Below are 20784 nucleotides of genomic sequence, written 5' to 3'. Positions count from 1 at the left end.
CAGAGAGGAGCTTACAAAGCCCTCCCCCTCCCCCACCTCGGTGCCGCTCAGACCACATCACTGTCATGCTAATGCCTGCATACAGACCGCTCGTTAAAAGTCGCCAAACCAGTTCAGAAACAGATTCAAGTGTGGCCAGAAGGATCGTCTGAGGCTCTTCAGGACTGCTTTGATACAACTGACTGGAATATGGTTTAAGCAGGCTGCCACTTATAATAACTCCACTGACCTCCAGGAGTACTCGGAGACTGTCACTGCCTACATCACCAAGTGTATTGAGGATGTAACAGTCACAAAAACCATTACTGTCCGGGCCAACCAGAAGCCGTGGATGACAGGGGAAGTCTACAGACTCCTGGAGACGCGGAACGCTGCCTTCAGAGCTGGAGACGAGGGGGGCCTGAGAACAGCCAGGGCCAACCTATCCCGCTGCGGCATCAGAGAGGCTAAGAGACAGTACTCCAGAGGATAGCCCCAATTCAGCGACAGCAGAGACACTCGGAGCCTGTGGCAGGGGATCCGACCATTACGGACTACAAGCCCCCACAGCGGACCTGTGGACAGCAACATCTCTCTGCTGAACGAGCTGAACACCTTCTTCGCCTCGCTTTGAGGCACAAAACAGCTCCACTGCACAGAAGACTCCACCTACTCCCAGTGACCAGGTGATGATGCTGACCCCGGACAGTGTGAGGAGATCCTTCAGCAGGATCAACGCACGCAAAGCTCTGGGTCCTGACAATATTCCTGTACTGAGAGACTGTGCAGCAGAACTCACTGATGTCTTCACAGACATTTTCACTTCTCACTTAGTCAAGCTGTGTTCCCACATGCTTCAAAGCTACCACCATCATTCCAGTCCCGAAGAAGCCCATCTCCATCATGCTTCAATGACTACCGTCCTGTTGCACTTACTCCCATCCTCATGAAGTGCTTCAAACGGCTAGTCATGCACCACATCAAGTCTGCCCTCCCCCCCTCCCTGGACCCATTCCAGTTTGCATATCGGTCCAACCGTTGACCGATGATGCCATCTCAACTACCCTCCACTCAGCACTCACACATCTAGAGGAAAAAGACTCATACGTCAGAATGCTGTTCATAGACTTCAGTTCAGCATTCAACACAATCATCCCTCACAGCTCATTCACAAACTGGTCGAGCTGGGCTCAACACTTCGCTGTGCAACGGGCTGTTGGACTTTCTGACTGGAAGACCTCAGGCAGTACGGGTCGGCAGCAAACATATCCAGCACCATCACACTGAACACTGGGGCCCCCCAAGGATGTGTGCTGAGCCCCCTCCTCTTCACTCTGCTGACCCACGACTGCACACCGTCACACACTCCAACCTCTTTATTAAGTTTGCGGATGACACGACTGTGGTGGGGTCTCATTAGCAACAGAGATGAGACAAACTACAGGAGCGAGGTGAGCCGCCTGGCCGGGTGGTGCAGTGACAACAATCTCTCTCTGAACGTGGAGAAGACGAAGGAGATTGTTGTGGACTTCAGGAGAGCGCACACTCAGCATGTTCCTCTGACCATCAACGGTGCGACTGTGGAGAGAGTGAGAAGCACCAAGTTCCTGGGTGTGCACATCACAGAGGACCTCTCCTGGACCGACAACACCGCAGCACTGGCCAAGAAATCACAACAGCGTCTCTACTTCCTCCGCAAACTGAGGAGAGCCAGAGCCGCCACCCCCCATCATGTACACCTTCTACAGAGGCACCATCGAGAGCATTCTGACCCAGCTGCATCACTGTGTGGTATGGCGCCTGCAACGCGTCCTGCCGGAAGACTCTGCAACGCATAGTGAGAGCAGCTGAGAAGATCATTGGTGTCTCTCTCTCCCCTCCCTCCAGGGACATTTATGGAACCCGTCTCACTCGAAAGCCCTCTGCATTGCAGGTGATCCCACTCACCCCGTCACACAGCTTCTTCATCTGCTCCCATCAGGGAGGAGACTGCGGAGTCTCCAGGCCAGGACCAGCAGACTGAAGGACAGCTTCATCCATCAGGCTGTCAGGAAGCTGAACTCGCTCCCGAACTTACCCCCCCGTCCCTCTTCTGCCTCAGGCACCACTGAACTATGAACCCCCCCACCCCCCCCCCCCCCCACATCCCCAGGTCCCCCCCCCCTCCCCAGGTCCTTCCACCCCCCCTCACTTTCTAACATACGAATGTCATGCACCAGTCACTTTGTGCAGCAGTGGTCTGCTCACTACCACATCATTCACCATGGATCTGACATCATTCTACCTCCTCATCAGTCAGTTTAATAAAATGAACTGCTCTGAGAGCCCTTTGTCACTTTGTCACTTTTAATCAGACTGAATAAGATATTTTTTTTATGCACTAAAAAGAATTTTTATCTGCACTGTTTGTTTCACTGGTTTGCACTCTATCTGCCATGTGCCTTGCGCTGCTTTTATTTAACCTTATTTTTATTTTATTTTTTCTATTATGTCTTTTTTACATTCCCTTATTGTATAGTTTTTAATCTTTATTTTTATATCTGATCGAGATTTTTAGGCTCTACTGTTATGTGTTATCTGTATGCACCGGGGGTCTGAGAGTAACGCAATTTCGATTCTCTGTATGTATGTACTGTACATGTGGAAGAATTGACAATAAAGCAGACTTGACTTGACTTGACTTACCACAGTATTAATTTAAAAAATGTATGTTTTTTTTCTGAATCGCCTGGATCTGTAATAATGCGAGTCTCAAATGCAGCATTAAATGCACCTGTGCTGCAGTTTTAACACGAGAGGGACAAAATTAAAAAGTGTCGATTTTATCCCCTGCAGTAAATCCAATCACTCACCCGATATGTGTCTAATGTGCTTACTCTGCGATATAAATGTTCATGATCTTCCGCAGAGATGATGTGGACACTCAGGTTTGACGGACTGTTGTGTGCATTTACAGTCACGTGACCCCGAACCGCTGCAGTTTTCAAAACAAGAGTCTCTAACAAATTCTTCACGATAAAGCTGAACAAATTATTTCGTATAGTTTCTATGAAAACTACTAATGTATGTATAAAATATGCAAATGCATGCATATAAAAAATGTGTATACACACACAAATGTATATATACAGTATGTTTATATGCCTATGATTGTGTGAATAATTATATAATAAAATAATCGAAAATATAAATACAATAAAAATGGTAAAATATAAAATAATACCACAAAAAGCTGGAATCATCAAACAGCTGAGAAAACAGGCAGATTTTCTAATCAAAATCAGTGTTTATTTTCTAATTCACATTATATGAGCATACAGAGAAACACAGGAGAAAAAAATAGAGATAAAAGGTAGATGAAAGAAAATGAGAGAGGGCTTTCAGTCCCTGCTAATAACACTAAAACAGCCTCGCTCGTCCTGCGGTCCTGATTCAGCGGTGACTGAAGAAGCCCTGAGGATGATTGTACTTGAAGGGCTTCAGACGACTGGGACCCCTGAGAGAACGAATTGAGATTTCACATGAACACCACATATTTGTATCCACCAGAAAACATGGAAATTATTCACTATATTCATTTGCATTTAAATTTAGTCATTTAGCAGACGCTTTTATCCTAAGCGACTTACAAACGAGGACAATGGAAGCAATCAAAATCAAAAGAACAATAATATGCAAATAATATGCAAATAATGCAAATAATATGCAAGTTTTTGCATTAGGCTAACTGATATATATATCAGTTAGCAGAAAACGAATTGGTCAAGTCAACAAATAGATGAAACAGAATTAGAATAGAGAGTGCTAGAGTTTGAGGGTCAAGTCAACAAATAGATGAAATAGAATTAGAATAGAGAGTGCTAGAGTTAGAGGGTCAAGTCAACAAATATATGAAATAGAATTAGAATAGAGAGTGCTAGAGTTTGAGGGTCAAGTCAACAAATAGATCCAATAGAATTAGAATAGAGAGTGCTAGAGTTCGAGGGTCAAGTCAACAAATAGATGAAATAGAATTAGAATAGAGAGTGCTAGAGTTCGAGGGTCAAGTCAACAAATAGATTCAATAGAATTAGAATAGAGAGTGCTAGAGTTCAAGGGTCAAGTCAACAAACAGATCCAATAGAATTAGAATAGAGAGTGCTAGAGTTCGAGGGTCAAGTCAAGAAAATGATGAAACAGAATTAGAATAGAGAGTGCTAGAGTTAGAGGGTCAAGTCAACAAATAGATCCAATAGAATTAGAATAGAGAGTGCTAGAGTTAGAGGGTCAAGTCAACAAATAGATCCAATAGAATCAGAATAGAGAGTGCTAGAGTTAGAGGGTCAAGTCAACAAATAGATGAAACAAAATTAGAATAGAGAGTGCTAGAGTTAGAGGGTCAAATAAAGATGGAAGAGGTGTTTTTAGCAGTTTCTTGAAGATATTAATATTCTGGGTTAAATACAACTCAATGTTATCATGAAATCAAAATTTAAAATTATTTCTAAAAACAAGCATTGCTTAATGTGCACAATGTATCAATGCATATCATATGACTGGGAAAATGCCTGTATTTTGTTTAAATATGACAAATGATGTCATTTACAGTTAAGTTTCATTCGAAAATGCACCACATTAGTGAAATAAAATGGGTTACACTGTTAACTTCCAGCAAACAACCATTTTGTTTTGTTCCTCGATGTATGTGAAGCAGGTCTAGTGTGTTACCTGGCAGTACGCAAGCACATCTTCTCTCTGGGAAACTCCCTTGGTCCCTCAGAGCCATCACACACTTGACTCACACACACAAAGAGAGAAACAAAAAAAAAACACAAGCGCTGGATCTGATTGGTCAGGAGCTGGAGACCCGGACGTGGCCCCTGCAGCTCGGCCCGGAACACGTTCACCTCACTCTCCATCGCCTGATCACATGACAACCACAGCGTTTACAAAACAATTTCACACTGAATACCCGAGCAGCTCTGCACACCCTGCAGCGGTGAGGCTCTTACCCGCAGGTTATCCTCAGTGCGCCCGCTGCGCTCTCCTTTCCAGTGCAGAGAGAGAGAGAAGAGCGGCATGACCTCAGGGTAACGTGGGTTCAACACCACAGCAGCCAACAGACGAGCTGAGAGAGAACCACAGACACAATTATATCATCAGACATTACCATGACTGTGGTATTTATGATGGGGTTTATGATGTTCATGTCACTGAATCTCTGAAATACTGTTACTTTAGTAATGTTTATACAATATTAGAATTTTTTTTTATATCTATTGAATAGAGTGCTGTCAAATGATTAATCGCATCCAAAATAAACCTTTTTGTTCACATGTGTGTACTGTGTATATGTGTGTGTATATATATATATATATATATATATATATATATATATATATATATATATATATATATATATATATAAGCACACACACATACTGTATACATTTTGAGAATATTTACATGTATTTACATTTATATTATATATAAATATATTGTGTATTTATATATACACATAATAAATATAAACAGTACACTCATATATATTATGTAAACAAAAACTTATTTTGGATGCGATTAATCATTTGACAGCACTAAGCTTTATTTCTTTTTAGTTTAAGTTTTAATAATTATGTGCTTTTGTCATTTTTATTCATTTATTTTTTAATGTTTTATTTAGCTTTAATTTTTATTTCAGCTGTAGCTCTAGTAATTTTAGTGCTTCTACTTAAAATTATTTCGTTTTATTAAAATTTATTTTAATTTTCGTTTAGTTGACAGTGTTATTTTTAATACAATTAATATACCATTATAGTTTCTTGGTATTTTTATATTTGCTGTTTTAATTTTAATTTTAAAGTTTTAGTAATTTTGTTATGTAAAATAACTAAATTTTTACATATCAATTGCCCCTTGTTGGATTAATAAAGTTGTTAACTTAAGTGTTTTTGTTTAGTATCAATGATATACTGTTATAATTTAATATTTCGTTAATATTCTTTATTAGGTTTTATTTTTACATTTTTTTTTTCAGTTTCAATTAGAAAATTTTCTTTGATTTTTTCGGTTTGTTTTTCCCATTTTTATTGTTATTCATTATTAATACGTCTATATAGTTTTTGGTTGTAGTTTATTTAGTTTAAATAGCTGAAATAAAGAAACTTTTTATTATATTATGAATTATAATGTGTAATTTATCATTTTATTATAATATTTATATTGCAAATACATATTTGATTTTCACTTTTAACACTGTTGTCTGTCTCATCTTTTTAAACACTCAAAGCTCGCACACAATATAATCTGACCCCATTTTTACAATTGTAAATTCAAGCAATAGAGCAGAACATTACATATTTATATGGTTTTAGTTTAATTTGTGGCAATTTATGATAATTACGATAAAGCAATGCAAGATTTTTACAGTTAAATTTTTTTGCACCTAATATTAATATTTTATTTCAATTAATAAAATGTTTTAATTAGGGATGTAACGATTAACCGCGAGCCGGTTGAAAATCTTTTCATCTTGCCTCTGAACAGTGCATATTAAAATAGTAAGCTCAGCACTGTTTTGTTTACAGTGGTAACCAAGGAAACACTGTATCATTGCTGTTCAAAAGCGACACCTGCTGGCAGAGAGTGAATCTGCGTCTGCCGCTAAATTAAAAAATCTAATATATATTAAAAATTTCACAAAACTAAAGTCCATTCTGTTTTTGCTTCACATTACGAAATTACACAATCTAATTTAGATTAAAAACTGCTCATGTTGCATCTATGCAGCATCTTAGTTTGGATCATGATTAAAATGCAGTGGTTGCCTCTAATTTAAAATGGAAAGAGCACAGACAAAGCCTTAGTTTGTTCATATTAAGATATTTATTTTATTTGTGTAACTTGTTTGATTTGGGGTTTGTTTTAAAATTTCAATTTAGTTTCGCTATATTTAAATTTCACCATAGCCTAATAAGACAACACCTTTTAATTTACTGTAAAATGTCTTCAATCTCAAAATCGTGAGAAAATCGAATCGTGAAATCAAAATCGTGAATTTGAGTGAATCGTTACATCCCTAGTTTTACCAGATTTAGTTGTAGTTTTAGAAAAGTTTGTTAACAATAAAAACACTGCTCTGAAATATGTTCAAGACTTTGGTTTGACATTCTAGAGTAGCAAGTAAATGAGATATTATGGATTTCAGATTCACCCGCCACCCTAAACATCACAAACACTGTGGATGTCAGTCAGATGGTCTCTTCCTCTCTAAGTGTGTGATTTTAGGCCACAATATGCTAAAACTTCAAACTGAAAATGTCGACAGTGAAGAGTCTGACACAAGAGCACAATTCCCACCTGTTCCTCTCTCCACAACCGCCATGAAGAACAGATCCGTCTCACACACCAGACCGGCCTTCAACACATGCTGCACGAAGCCCAGCTCCTGTTCAACAAGAACCAGACTTTGAGGCACTGATTTTAACTCAAGAACCAAATTTGTACTAGGCTTGCCCATGATGTCAGTGTGAAAAAGTATTTCCAGACTGGAAGAAACGCACAGTGAATTCCTGGTAGCTCATCATGGTCCAGCGCGTGAGACCGGAAACCACTTTAGCAGGAAACAGATGCTGGCACTCGCTGGAGACGGGAATGATGCTGTGCTCTGGAACAGAACACTGTATTGTTAACGCAAAAAACTAAACAGACAGCAGCATTCAACAGCATCATGGTTCAGTTATTATATTTATTAAGGCTGCATTTATTTGACGAAAGATACAGTAAAAACTGTAATAATGTGAAATATTATAGAACTGCTTTCTATTTGAATATATTATATATAAAACGTAATTCATTCCTGTGATCAAAGCTGTATTTTTCTCCAGTCTTCAGTGTCACATGATCTTCAGAAATCATTCTAATGAGCTGATTTGCTGCTCAAGAAACATTTCTCATTATTATCAATGAAAAAAGTGTTTTGCTGCCTCATATTTTTATGTAGGGTAAATATATAATAATGCATATTTATTGATTAAATACACATCTTCTGAATTTATCCTTGGGATATCTTGTTTCTAAATATGGATTGTTGAATTTGTTGACCAGTAAACAACCACCAGACAAATACCCAGAATTCCTCTGCAACCGCCTAACAATCAAACACATAGAAACCTCAGTAACTGCAAAGCAACACAAGATACACAGTGAACATGTGAGCGTCTCATACCCAGCGAGCTGAACTGTTTGTGTAGGGCCAGTCGGGCCTGCAGTCTTCCTCGCAGCAGCTTCATGGTCTTCTCCATGTGACTGGCGCTCAGAGCGCTGCCCCTCAGCTCCGACTGAAACAAACACTCCATCACATTTCAATTCTGCCCACTTTTCACTGATGTCAGTAATAAAGTTTATTTTGAAGTTTTCTGCAAGTTTCATAAAGGTTAATTTCAGACGACTTCTATATTTAAATATCTAGGGATCTAAACAATGAGAACCACTTCAAAGCCTGCAAATACATCTTTCAACAGACCTCCATTACTTTTTGATTCATTTAGCTTAGCTAGGAATGTGGAAATAAGTTTTACTCCTGATCACACTGAAATAGTGACGTCCTTTCTCATTATTTTTGTCTTGATTTCCAGTGCAAATGTCTAAAGACTCTTAAATCAAGATGTATTATGAAGCAAAATGACATTCTGTTGAAGAATAAGAACAAATATCTGGAAATGAGCTTCAACTTCATTTAAAGAAAAACAAGCTTTCGTGCCCCACAGACAGGTATTTGTTCTTGCCTTAAACATAAACTCACTTAGTTTTGCTTAATTTCTCAGAAAACCAAATTTCATATCTTTTCCTTTGCAAGTAACTCTGCATCTCGATTTAAGGATGCTTAAATATTTGTAATAGAAAACAAAATTGAGGAAGATATGACATTTAGATGTTCTGCTTCAATTTAAGCTAAACATAACTCAAACATTTCTAAAGCAACACACACCTGTGCACCATCAGACGAGAACTGCAGGCCACCCAGTTTCTGCACCCAAACATACGGATGTCCGAGATCTGACACATAATCCGCAAATGTAGTGATTCTGCACAGAAATGTACATTTTATTTTATTTTAGATTTTTTTTAATTACTTAATGCAATATCAAAAGCAAAGGATTTTTCTTGACACATTCACAGTAGTATAAATTAAAACAATCAAAATACCAATAAATCTGAAAGAAAAAAAATCATTTTAAAAATAGTTTAATAATTATTATACGCAATTATTTAATATTTTTCAAATATATTAAAAAGCTAAATATATATATATATATATATATATATATACTATATATATATATAGTATATCTATATATAGGGCTGTCAAAATGGCTTTATAGCATATACTAGGGCTGTCAAAATGGCTTAAAAACTAAATTCGATTTTTTTTTACTTAAATATTATCAAAATTCGAATTATATTCCATTTTAAAATGCATAATTTCAGTTAGGGTGAAGAAAAGCTTTGGCTTTCTTTTCTGGGGCCACACAGAGGGCACATTGAGCAAAATATTACTAATGCATGTTTATTCAAAGCATAAGATAACATGAAGATCTGTGAAAAAAGTGCATAATGTTTAAATGAATGTTTATAAACCAATTATATTTAAGTTGCTTAAACAACTATAAACAAAGCATGATGTATTTATGCATAGTTCAATACAAAGGCCGGAAAGCCAATCACACAGAGTACATTTTTCATTTAAAAACACGAGTTGCAGAGGGATGGGGAAAAAAAACTCACCTAAAAAGTCTCTTGTGCAACAGTGATAGATGCATTATATTAATTTTACATGGCTTTCTAAACATGCAGCTCTCTTGTGCGAGACGCGTGTGCAACAGTGATAGATGCAACAGTGATAGCAGCGCCGCATCTAGTGGCTTCAACTACAAAGGCTAACAAAAACATTAAAATGCAACAACAGCATCTCATGTGCTACAGATTTTTAATTGAAGTTCAACGAATATTCGGAATTCGATTTCTTTTTTTGACAGCCCTAGTATATACATTATATATAACACCAATCTAGTAAAAAAAAAAAAAAAAAAAACATAAGCACTAAATCTGTCGCCTTATATCATTTAGTTAATTTCTTCTTATTATGTCAGTATTACTCAATCTTCAGTGATATTAATAGTAATAAATTAGAGACGTCGGTCTTACCCGACTTTATCAAACTGGTAGCGGTTGGCAGGGTTGGGTGTCTCTTTGCCGTGATCAGACGCGTAAAGACAGTTCAGCAGACTCTCCGAGTTCAGCAGCTCTCTGTGTCAGACACGTAAATGGTGTTAGACAACAAACAACTGCGCTGACTGTGTAAGTTGAAATAGGTTTGATTTTGGTGCTGCTGTACTGACCCAGCACTGACTGCCCCAGACAGATCCGTAGCGGTGGAAACCTTGGTCTTCACAGTCAGAATGTTGAGATTCATGAGATAATAGAAAAACAGATGCAGGACGCTGCCGTCTGGAGAGAGATAATACAATTAGTACGGTTAAAAATGACTAACTACAGTAAAACTTAAGAAAAAGAAGCTAATTAAACAGCAAATCAGTGTATTAGAATGATTTCTGAAGGATCATGTGACACTGAAGACTGGAGTAATGATCCTGAAAATTCAGCTTTGATCACAGGAATAAATGTCATTTTAAAATATATTACAATTAGTGCTCAATTGCGATTAATCGCATCCAAAATAAAAGTTTTTATTTACAAAATATATGTGTGTGTACTGTGTGTATTTATGTATATAAAAACACACACATGCATGTATACATTTAAGAAAAATGTTATGTTTATATATTAAATATATTTATATACAATATAAATAAAAAATTTATTAAAATGTTCACATTTTCAAAATATATACTGTATGTGTGTGTATTTATATATACAGAGTACACATACATAATATTATGTAAACAAAAACTTTTATTTTGGATGTGATTAATCGTTTGACAGCACTATTTCAAATAGAAAATTTGAATTAGTGCTGAAATTCATTGAATTTCACACACCTTTACACTTTAGGTCCACACAGAGCGAGAGAGGGTGGCGTCTCAGCATCGCTTTACGCTTGTCTTCCAGTTGAACACCTACAGTCGCCCGCCGGCGCTTCTGCACAGAAAGAGATCGAAAATGAGTGAATTAGCACACAAACTACAAGCTAATGAACTGGAGAAGAAGATAAAAGAATCGGACCGTGTTCTGTTGCTCTTCTTCAGCGTCTGAATCACTTTCATCCTCTGAGACAAAGACACATGAAATATAAGACCCCACTGATCACACACACCTTTAACTCTTAAAGACGACACACAGAGGTACCTTGAGAGTCCTCCGGCCGTCTGGAGAGAGCTTTGGCCTCATCCACGTCTCCGCTGATGTTCACAGACAGGGTTTTGTCTGAAATTCATAATTGCATGATCTCATAAACCAGGATTCATCAGAAACGCAAGGTCTTACAGGCGCCGCTGAGAGTGAAGATGTAAGTCTTACCGCAAGCCTGTCCGTATGCAGCCGCCTGGACCAACAGCACGTACAGAGGGGGCGGCAGGTGACGGGCGACCTCTGCCTGCTTCTGCATCTGCTCGAACGGCATCGACAGATACTCCTGCACTGGGAGAGACGCCTGTGAGAAAGAAAGGGAAAAATACAGTTATTTTATTTAAAAGTATTACTGTTTTTATTCAAATGAATGCAGCCTTGGTGAGCATAAGAGACTTTCAAAAACATTAAAAATTCTTAAACAAACTTTTTACCGGTATTGTTGTATATATGCAAAACTAGGGTTTCACCTGCATGATGTTTTGCAGTCCAGGTTGAAGGCTGCTGAGATATTCTCTCTTCTGCTCAATGGCTTTCTGGATCTTCTCCTTTCTAGCCAGAGACATCTTATACTGCTCCGCCAGCCTGCATCATGGGACAACAACATCTTATCAATTGGTCAGGATTTAGAGGTATTAGAGGTTTATGGAGGGTGGGGTGTTACCTCTTCCTCTGCTCCAGTTCCCAGTCCAGGCGGGCGAGCGTGAGCTGATGGTTGTCATCACGAGTGACGTGAGGACGTGAAATCTCGGCCGGAGCCTCCTGAAAAAACTCCTCTTCACTGACCAACTCGATCTCCTCATGCTGAGACCTGAAACAAAGAACAATCATAATGCAATAGTATTCTAGCAGATTAAATATCTTAAAGTTTTTAAAAAAAAAAAAAAAAAATAAAAAAAAATTAAAAAATTCTTAAACATCCCAATAAATCAAATAAATCATTAAATTAAAAAATAAAATAAATAACTGCATACTGCCCAAATATTAAATATTTTTAGAGCTGAGCCTGATTAGAAAAAGATTTCAAGGCTTGCAAATGCGCTGTAAAACTCACTTGAACTCCAGACATTTGCTGATCTCTTTCTGCAGGTGCATGACCTCATACAACAGATTCTGCAGCTGCAAATGAAGAACATCCACTCGCTGCTTCGCCTGTGGACAGAGGATCGTTGTTTGTTAAAGCATGTTAAAAAATCTAAACACAAATTCAAATAAAGCACTAGGCATCGAATGTATACAAGGCATGGAATGCAAATTTGCATATGCAAAATTGTCAAGTGTTGTTATTTTTAGGGGTGCACGATAAAATATCAGCTGATGATTAATGCGCATCTCGTCAGTAAAGCTGGTTCTCTACAAGCTGCGCAAATCCATGCTGATAATGAACGTGAATTTGCGCAGCTTGTCAGTTAACAATGGCTCTGTGTAGTAACTGCTGGTCTATGTGCATTCACGCAACTGATGGAATTTACCTCTGATTAGAGAACCGGCTTTACTGACGAGATGCGCACTAATCATCGGCCGATATTTATCGTGCACCCCTAGTTATTGTTAACTAGTAAAACAGAAATTGTTTTAATTGTTTTAACTTGATTGTTAACAGAAATAAAGCTGAGATAAAAATCTAATTATTATATGAAAAACTTAATAAGAGAAAATTAGCGATGATCCCTTGGCAAGTAACTGAATTAAGTATTAAAATTACAACAACTAACTGAAATAATAAAAAACATATTTAAAAAAAAACTAATAAAAATGACAAAAGTGTAAAATTACAAAAAAAAAAAAAAATATCAAATATAAAAAAATCTACCAAAAAACTAAATAAAAAATACAAAAACTATAAAAAAAAAGCAAAAAAAATACATACAAATCCAATAAATATAAAAAAAATGCAAGAACAATGTAGCATACAACTGCATTAAATTTTAATTGCTGCATGCATACTGGAGTCTGAAGTACACTTGTGTTCCATTCAGAACCTGTGTGTTTACCTCATGTGTCTGATCTCTGCCTTTCTTCAGCCGCATGTGCGCCAGGCGGTTGAGTTTCTTCAGAGTGATGAAATGAACGCTGCACTGTCTGTGTCTCTCCTCGATCTCTACACTCTAGGATGCATAAAGCAAATGTCAGCATCATTCACTCGTTCACTTCCAGTTTTTGACACATGGTAAAAGTGAAACATACTCCGACTTTGGCGCCACTGGATTTCAGCTCCTGTATTTCTGCCATCAGTTTGGCCAGATCGGCACACGTGTCCTTATACAGCATGTAGTCCTGCTGCGGGTCCCTGTCCTCCAACTCCACCTCCTCATTATACACACGGACCTCCTGAGGAACACACATACTGAGTGACCAGACAACACACACTCACACACACGAGCCTGCCTAACAGCTGTGAGCTAACAACACAATAACAATACTTTCTAATGGGATGAGACTACAAAACTGTGAGATGTGACCCTCCTCACCCAAAAGTGCAACAGAAAAGGTGTCGACTGAGCTGAACAGGAAATCCAAAATTTTATTTATTTATGATTTAATGGGATCCAAAATTATTTTAATTTATGTTAAATTACACAGCTCTCTGGAGTAATTGATTGTGATTTGGCAATTACGGCAAATCTTTTTATAACAATTATTATTATATTTTATATAAATGAATTAATATTATATACTTTAAAACACTTGTAATAATAATAATTATTATTATTATTGCCATTATTATTATTCATAATTTTATTATTATTTGTTATAATTACATTAAACAACATGTTGACTTTTGGCCATTTTGAATTTAACTATTTATTTTTTTATATTCATTTATATTTTATTAATATAAAGCAATATTAAGTTAAAATTGTTTATTACAATTATATTATTATTGTTACTTACTATATCTTATATAGTACATTACATAAACCAATATTATAAATCAATGTTACACATTTAAAACAAGTATTTTTTAGTTAGAATGATGCTAAACTATATACGTATAACAATAATGACAACTGTTAAATAAATCAATAGTTACAGTTATTACAATTAACTCTTTATATGGTGGCTGAATGTCTAAAATGTGTAAACACATGGAGTTCAGAATTATTTTTTTAACTTTCAAGCAGAATAGCATTTTTATATTCTACATTATCCCTTCCAATTTGTACGTAAAATGGGTAAATTATGATTTTTATTCATATTGCTTGCTTGATAAGTGTTCATTTTGGACCCTTCAGCTGTCAGAGAGAAAGAGAGAGAGAGAGAGAGAGAGATCTCACAGGAACCTGATTCTTTGCTGTAATCAGCTTCCTCTGTCCGATAAGATGAGGTCCGGCTGGATACGTGACCTACGTACACATCACCATATCTGCTCACTGAAACTCATCTGAACACAACTCATGAAAGAAAGACATCTGAAGCCAAACATGCTGGATGGTACCTGCACCTGCCTCAACCTGACCTTCCTGAACTCGACATGTGAACTGACTGCACTCAGCTGCACACGGACATCGGAGTTATTAGAAAAGAAGAATGATGGAGGGTTAATGGACCGCTCTGCTACACAATCACATCACACACAAGCGGTGTGTTTCAGATCAGAGCTGCTCACCTGATCGCCTTCTGCTCGACTTCGCTTGGTCTCTGGAGTTCCTGCTTCGTTTCGGACGACCTTCGGCTTTCTCTTCTTCACAGCGTCGGAGGACATGACTGAAAACTGAAAGATGTCAGAATGATCATAAATCAGATCAGACGCCCTGATTTAAAATTATATTGTCAGTTGTCTACATGGATTTGATTCATTGTATTTTTAACAGTCTCCAGTCTCCTCCAAACAGAAATTTTCTCTCATAGAAAAAAAAAAGCTGTTATATATTATGATCATAACATTTTATAAACAATAAGGGAAAATGAAGAGTTCATTTCTAAGTTACTCATTATTTTCACACAGAATATTTTTATACAAGTTCATGTTTTAATAAATATAATTTAAAGCTAAATACAGATGTTAAAAAATAATAATAAAAACGTCAAAACATAGATTACTATCATTACATTTTATGAACAATAAAAAGAAAAATGAAGAATTCGTTTCTAAATTACTCATTATTTAACACACAGACTATTTATATATAAATTTGCTATTTTTATTAAATAATATAATTTAAAGCTAAATAGAAAAAACTATTAAAAACGTCAAAACTAAAACTTTTAAAAATGAAAACATTGACAGTAAAAGGTAATTCAAAATATTAACAGCATACAAGCATATAAACAATGCTAAAATAACACTTATCTGCCTTGAGTAAGAAGTCAAACGTGTTTTAAATATCAAATACAGACTGCACGTTTCTTAATGAAATATTAGTTTAGTAAATTATATATTCACAGTTCGGTAGACTGTGCTAAACTGTGCTAGCAGGTTAGCTTCTCATTAAAGTAACGGTAGGTTGATTTAAACACACGATATGCATCATGTTGGGTTTAAACAAGACGCAGCGATAACCACGAAAGCATAAAATCTCACCTTTCAAGAGCTTTTATCCAATTTAAATATCTGAATATGAATTTAATCGTTCACGAAGGTCTAATTCATACAGCAGGAGTGAGCACGGCAGACCGCAGGAGGAAACAACACACAGCACTTCCGCTTTCTGCCTTAATAATAAAAGATCTGTCAATACGACATGACGGTTCAAGCGAAAATATGAATTCTTTATAAAAAAATAAAAAAAAACAGTACCAGAAACCCAGCACACATACATTTAATTTAATTTAAACAGACGAATTTAATTTCATACAATTTGATTTTATTAATGCTTTAATTAATGTTTTTTCCCCTTCTGTATAAATGTATAGCAAACACATACAGCGTTTAATTCTGTTTTAATTACTTTAAAATTACACTCCTTATGATATGTTGCACAAAACACAGAGTTTATTTGATTTAATTCAAATCTAACATTTTAGATTTGTAACGTGTGCATCTTCGCCGCCGGACTTTTATTTTGGAATCAACGCTGTCTGGAAGGAAACCCACCTGCGAGGAAGTTGCTTGCGTCACATGTTTACATGACAAACTACATTTCAGCCTGGTCAGTGACACGTCTCTACTTGCTGATTAAATGAACGTAATTAAAGGTAAGTAATGGGTTAAACTTTATAATACGGTCAAGGCATGAATTAGACCAAACTGTTCGTACTTCATGCAACCATGAGTTTAGTAAGGGTCTCAATGACATTCTGACATACATTACTATATACAGTATGCAGCACGGTAAGCACATTTTTCAGCGTTCATGAAGAACCCAGATAGAACTAGATGCAGTCTATATACTACATATGTTAAAATGTATAGAGTACACACTAAATATATATATATATATATATATATTTATATATATATATATATATATATAGATATATATATATATATATGTGTGTATGTATGTATAATTTGCTGAACATTTCCATTTTTGGAAGAGCTATTCTTTTAAGTATTAAGGTAGTATTCCAATCTAAATATAGGCATTACATATTTGGCATGGTTTAAACCTCTTAGGTGGTGTCTTTACTCCTGGTGCATCATGGGTAAGTGGAGGCCTGTGTCTAACCTGAGAGATCAGGTATCTCGACACCCTCCTGTGGTTGTGTTCTTCCTCAGTCTGCTGATCCTCTCCATAACTTTCGTCTGCACTGGACTTTACTCTCAGAATCACGACATCAAGGACCCTGACATAAGTGTAGTGAGTATGATGATCACTGCTGTAGTTCCTGGATTTTGCAGTTATTTATAGCCTCACTCATGGGCTTGTTTTCTAGGACTGGAACCGGGTTCTGGGTTCTATCGCTGGTTTTAAGTTCTGCACACATCTGAACGACACAGATGCACCGCTGGAGGAAGACTCTCCCCGGATGGTGGAGCATTCAGATAGGACAAATATTTCCACAAGCAGCGCTCATGTTTCGTTACTGGTGCCGCTGGTGTTTATAGGGGACGTCCCAGATAACACTGCCATTAGTGCCACTATGTTGGGCAGCCAGATGGGCATGAAAGGTTTGTGCACGAGACTGTTATTTGAGTATTATTTATTATTATCATTTTGACTTAGCCTTTATTTTTATATTTTCAGTTTTCATTTTAATTTTTTTTTGGGAAATTAGTTTTTTATAAGTATATTATTTATAACTATATAAATATTTCTATTTAGGATTAATTCATTTTAATTTTAGTTTAAGGTTTTATTTACTTCCAGTTAGTAATTTTAGTGCTTCTACTTATTTTAGTTGAAATTTTTCATTTCTGTTTTGTCTTATTTCAAAGTACTAAGTGAATTTGCTTCAATGGAAACTTGTTTCAGTTAGTTACTAAGGCAAGATTCTTATGTAATATATATATATATATATATATATATATATATATATATATATATATATATTCAGATGCAAAAGCCTCTAAGTGGCATCTGAAATTTTCTTCTAAAATTATAATTTTTCTCAGCCTCCTATTTTTATGTTCAGTTATTTTCGCTTTACTCTCAATGAAATGAATCTATTCATTGCCATTTCATTTGAAATGACTGAACCTGCACATAGGAGTCTATACATATATATATATATATATATATATATATATATATATATATACACACACACACACAAATATCAATATATCACATATATCAAACTTATAGAAATATGTTCTGGTGAAGCTCAGGCACCTTATTAATTATAACCTGATTATAACTTAGTTATAACCGTGGTAGTGTGGTTCACATTTATTCACTTTATTTGTGATAGAGTTTATTTTTTTTCTTTAAATGTGACTGTATGTAATATTTTATATGTAATATATTATATGTGATAGAGCGGAAAAATTAAAATGTATTGAACAACAGGATTGAAGTACTTTTGGCTAGTCTCCTGACATTGCTTTCTACTAATGCCTACATAATCTGTCACAGGGGCTGCAGCGAAAGCATCCGTCAATATATCTCTGCTCCTGCACACTGATATTACCCACAGTCAAACTCCTGCTGGGACGCAGAGCAGTCGACCCCTGACCTGTCTTCATTTCACAGCCCTGACCCACGTTCTCCCTCAAACGCCGTGAGAAGCTTATACATACACAACCCATTTCTGAGTGACGCAAACATCCTGCAAGCTAATTCACTGATATTTCAGGTCACCTCCAGAATGCCCAGTCACAGAGAACGAAGACAAGAGCGCTTCACCTGTCAGGGCTGTTGCTGTAGAAGCATACAAGCACAATTCTCCACACTGCTTCAGTCTGGAGTTCACACCAGATCCACACCTGACAGTCCTGCTCACCAAGGTAGACACACGCAATGCATTCATTCAGATAGAATCAGCTAAATAGTTCATTACTGAACCCGTAAAGAGCAGGGGATGTGTAAAACCATGAATGATGGGGATTCAGATTCTAATTATCTTTCTGTGAAGCTCAAGACACATTTATTTATATAGCGATTTATACAATACACACTTAAAAATAAAGCTGTTTTGTTGGAACTAATGGTTCCACGAGGAGCCAGTCTAAAAAATAAAGATTCCAAATAAGAGTTTTCACAGCAGTGCCAAAGAAGAATCATTTTGGTTCCCTCAAAGAACCTTTCAGTGAACAGTTTTGGAAAGAACCATTTTTTTTTTTCAAAGTGTGATGAACTTTTTTAACCTTTTGTGGAATAGAAAGGTCCCATGGGTGTTCAAGGTTCTTCATAGAACCACAGATACCAGTAAAGAACCTTTATTTAGGAGTGTAGAACCTTTGAATTGCTCAAAAGTATTTTAAACCATTAAGATGTTCTTTACACTAAGAAAAATTGGTTCTTTTAAGAACTGTTCACCGAATGGTTCTTCTGTGGCATACCCCTTTGGAACCTGTATTTTAAAGAGTGTAAAGATTGTTTCAAAGCAGCTCCACTTTAAAAAAATGGGAAAATAATGTTGTAAAATTCATTCAATAACTGTGCAACAAATTCAATTTCAACTGCAAAGCAGCTCTACTGTATCACTATTTAGATCAATTAAGTTTTGTAAGTGTCAGTTGTGAAGCATCATCATATGAGCAACATGTAGCTAACCTCTCTCTCCACTTCTGTATTGCTTGACTAGGATGAAAAAGCCTTGTGCAGGTATCACCTGTTGCTGGTTAGTGTTGCGCTGCTGGTTATCTGTGTCCTCATGAGTCTCTGCGGAGCTTTTTCTTCACATTCGCCACGTTCTTACCAGGGGAATGACCTTCAAAAGGTAGTACTATGGATTTGAACTGTAGAGCTTACCAATGTACTCTTGATTTACTAAAGAACTCTTTAATATTTAGTATATGACACTCCATTTGATTAGCATTTTTTCTTGAGAATGCATGCAGGTTTGTGTGCATTGGCATGTTTTCTGAGGTTTATTATACAGTTTGTTTTAAAAACATTTAAACAATTGAAATAATCCATAGGAATCGCTGCTGTGCCAGTGAGAAAAATCTGCAGAACGTCCACATTTGAGAGTGACCTGGCACTTCATAACATCAGAACGCATGAAGACATCGGCTGCTGAAAGAAATAAGCATTTGGGTATTCAACAGTAACTTTCCATTCCCAACATGTTTGTCTCGTGCAGCTACAAAAATTGCAACCAGTTATGCAGGCTGCATGCAATTCACTCAGAATAGATCTAAATGTAACTTTATTTCATGTTTGGTTGCAGCACTACGCTACGATATGTAAGTGTTAACAATCGTAACAAAACCTGAGATTGGTGGTTATAATAACACTATACTCCAAGAGTAAGGTAGATGATTGAAAGCCTTATCCTGATGTCACGTGAATGAATATCTTCAATATGAATTTGATTTAAATGCATTTCATTGTACATCATTTGTTATTTTTTCTAAAAACAACATGTATTAAAATATTCCATTGTGAGAATATGAGCAATGTAAAGGTGTCTGGACATTATTCAGTGGTGGTGTGTTCAGTGCTCTGGTCTTTTAATTCACATACAAAACACACTTACCTTTTGACAATAATTCACAAAAAAACACTTTTTATCACAACGGCGAATCATCAGCCAGGAATTGGTGGATAGATCTCGAAGTAAACAAAGCTAATTCAAAGACGGACAGAATAAACATCATCTTGAATCTATTCAGACTAACAATTTACCCAAGTATGAAATGTATTACATTGGCCTTGTGTGTTTACATTAAATTCTAATTTAGATTAAGCCTATTAAATGTTTAAAATTACACCTTTAAATGTTATAGTTACCCATTTTATTCTTCGAAACTTAATTTTAATAGAGGTATATTACTGAATAACCCCCCCCCCCTTCCATCAACAACACATCCTTCAAACCCCGCCCCCAGAGAACCGTCAGCCAATCCGAACATGTAAAAAGCAGCAGGTGTTTTCTTATTGGCTAAAAAGTGCGGGCCGCTACCAC

General features: G+C 36.5%; 3 protein-coding genes across 13 annotated transcripts in view; 1 reads left to right on the top strand and 2 right to left on the bottom strand.

Moving 5' to 3' along the window:
- chid1 (chitinase domain containing 1) overlaps positions 1-2979 on the bottom strand; it is a 9605-nt gene extending 6626 nt beyond the window's left edge. Inside the window, exon 1 of one of the 2 annotated variants that reach the window (XM_042753434.1) lies at positions 2832-2979. The gene's annotated coding sequence lies outside the window, so the exon portion shown is untranslated. Of the gene's footprint in view, positions 1-2660; positions 2806-2831 lie in introns of those variants that run through there. The other variant, XM_042753435.1, reaches the window with a different exon arrangement.
- Positions 2980-3245: 266 nt separating this feature from the next.
- Positions 3246-15989, bottom strand: thoc5 (THO complex 5). 10 transcript variants are annotated; one of them, XM_042753423.1, is made up of 22 exons: positions 15851-15989; positions 14936-15040; positions 14765-14821; positions 14604-14672; positions 13513-13656; positions 13320-13433; positions 12380-12477; positions 11990-12136; positions 11796-11910; positions 11497-11629; positions 11326-11403; positions 11203-11246; positions 11019-11118; positions 10359-10467; positions 10165-10266; positions 8948-9044; positions 8186-8297; positions 7521-7624; positions 7318-7405; positions 4971-5086; positions 4687-4880; positions 3246-3475 (listed from the first exon to the last, which is right to left on the bottom strand). In XM_042753423.1, the coding sequence occupies exons 2-22, from the start codon at positions 15029-15031 to the stop codon at positions 3412-3414; spliced, it is 2181 nt and encodes a 726-aa protein (XP_042609357.1). In that variant the 5' UTR covers positions 15032-15040; positions 15851-15989; the 3' UTR covers positions 3246-3411. The 10 variants fall into 10 exon arrangements, with proteins under 10 accessions (XP_042609357.1, XP_042609359.1, XP_042609360.1 ...); XM_042753425.1 differs by having other exon boundaries at positions 14610-14672; XM_042753426.1 differs by having other exon boundaries at positions 14771-14821.
- A 337-nt stretch (positions 15990-16326) lies between these two features.
- On the top strand, positions 16327-20282 carry zgc:158398 (uncharacterized protein LOC568894 homolog). Its single transcript, XM_019080360.2, has 7 exons — positions 16327-16464; positions 16886-17069; positions 17146-17380; positions 18288-18432; positions 18508-18658; positions 19459-19593; positions 19796-20282. The coding sequence occupies exons 2-7, from the start codon at positions 16911-16913 to the stop codon at positions 19814-19816; spliced, it is 846 nt and encodes a 281-aa protein (XP_018935905.1). The 5' UTR covers positions 16327-16464; positions 16886-16910; the 3' UTR covers positions 19817-20282.
- The last annotated feature ends 502 nt before the right edge of the window (positions 20283-20784 follow it).

The sequence above is a fragment of the Cyprinus carpio genome, chromosome B25, assembly GCF_018340385.1.
Source record: "Cyprinus carpio isolate SPL01 chromosome B25, ASM1834038v1, whole genome shotgun sequence".
NCBI classification, from domain to species: domain Eukaryota; kingdom Metazoa; phylum Chordata; class Actinopteri; order Cypriniformes; family Cyprinidae; genus Cyprinus; species Cyprinus carpio.
The sequence above is the reverse complement of the archived record's forward strand: the minus strand, read 5'-3'. Positions and strand labels throughout refer to the sequence as shown.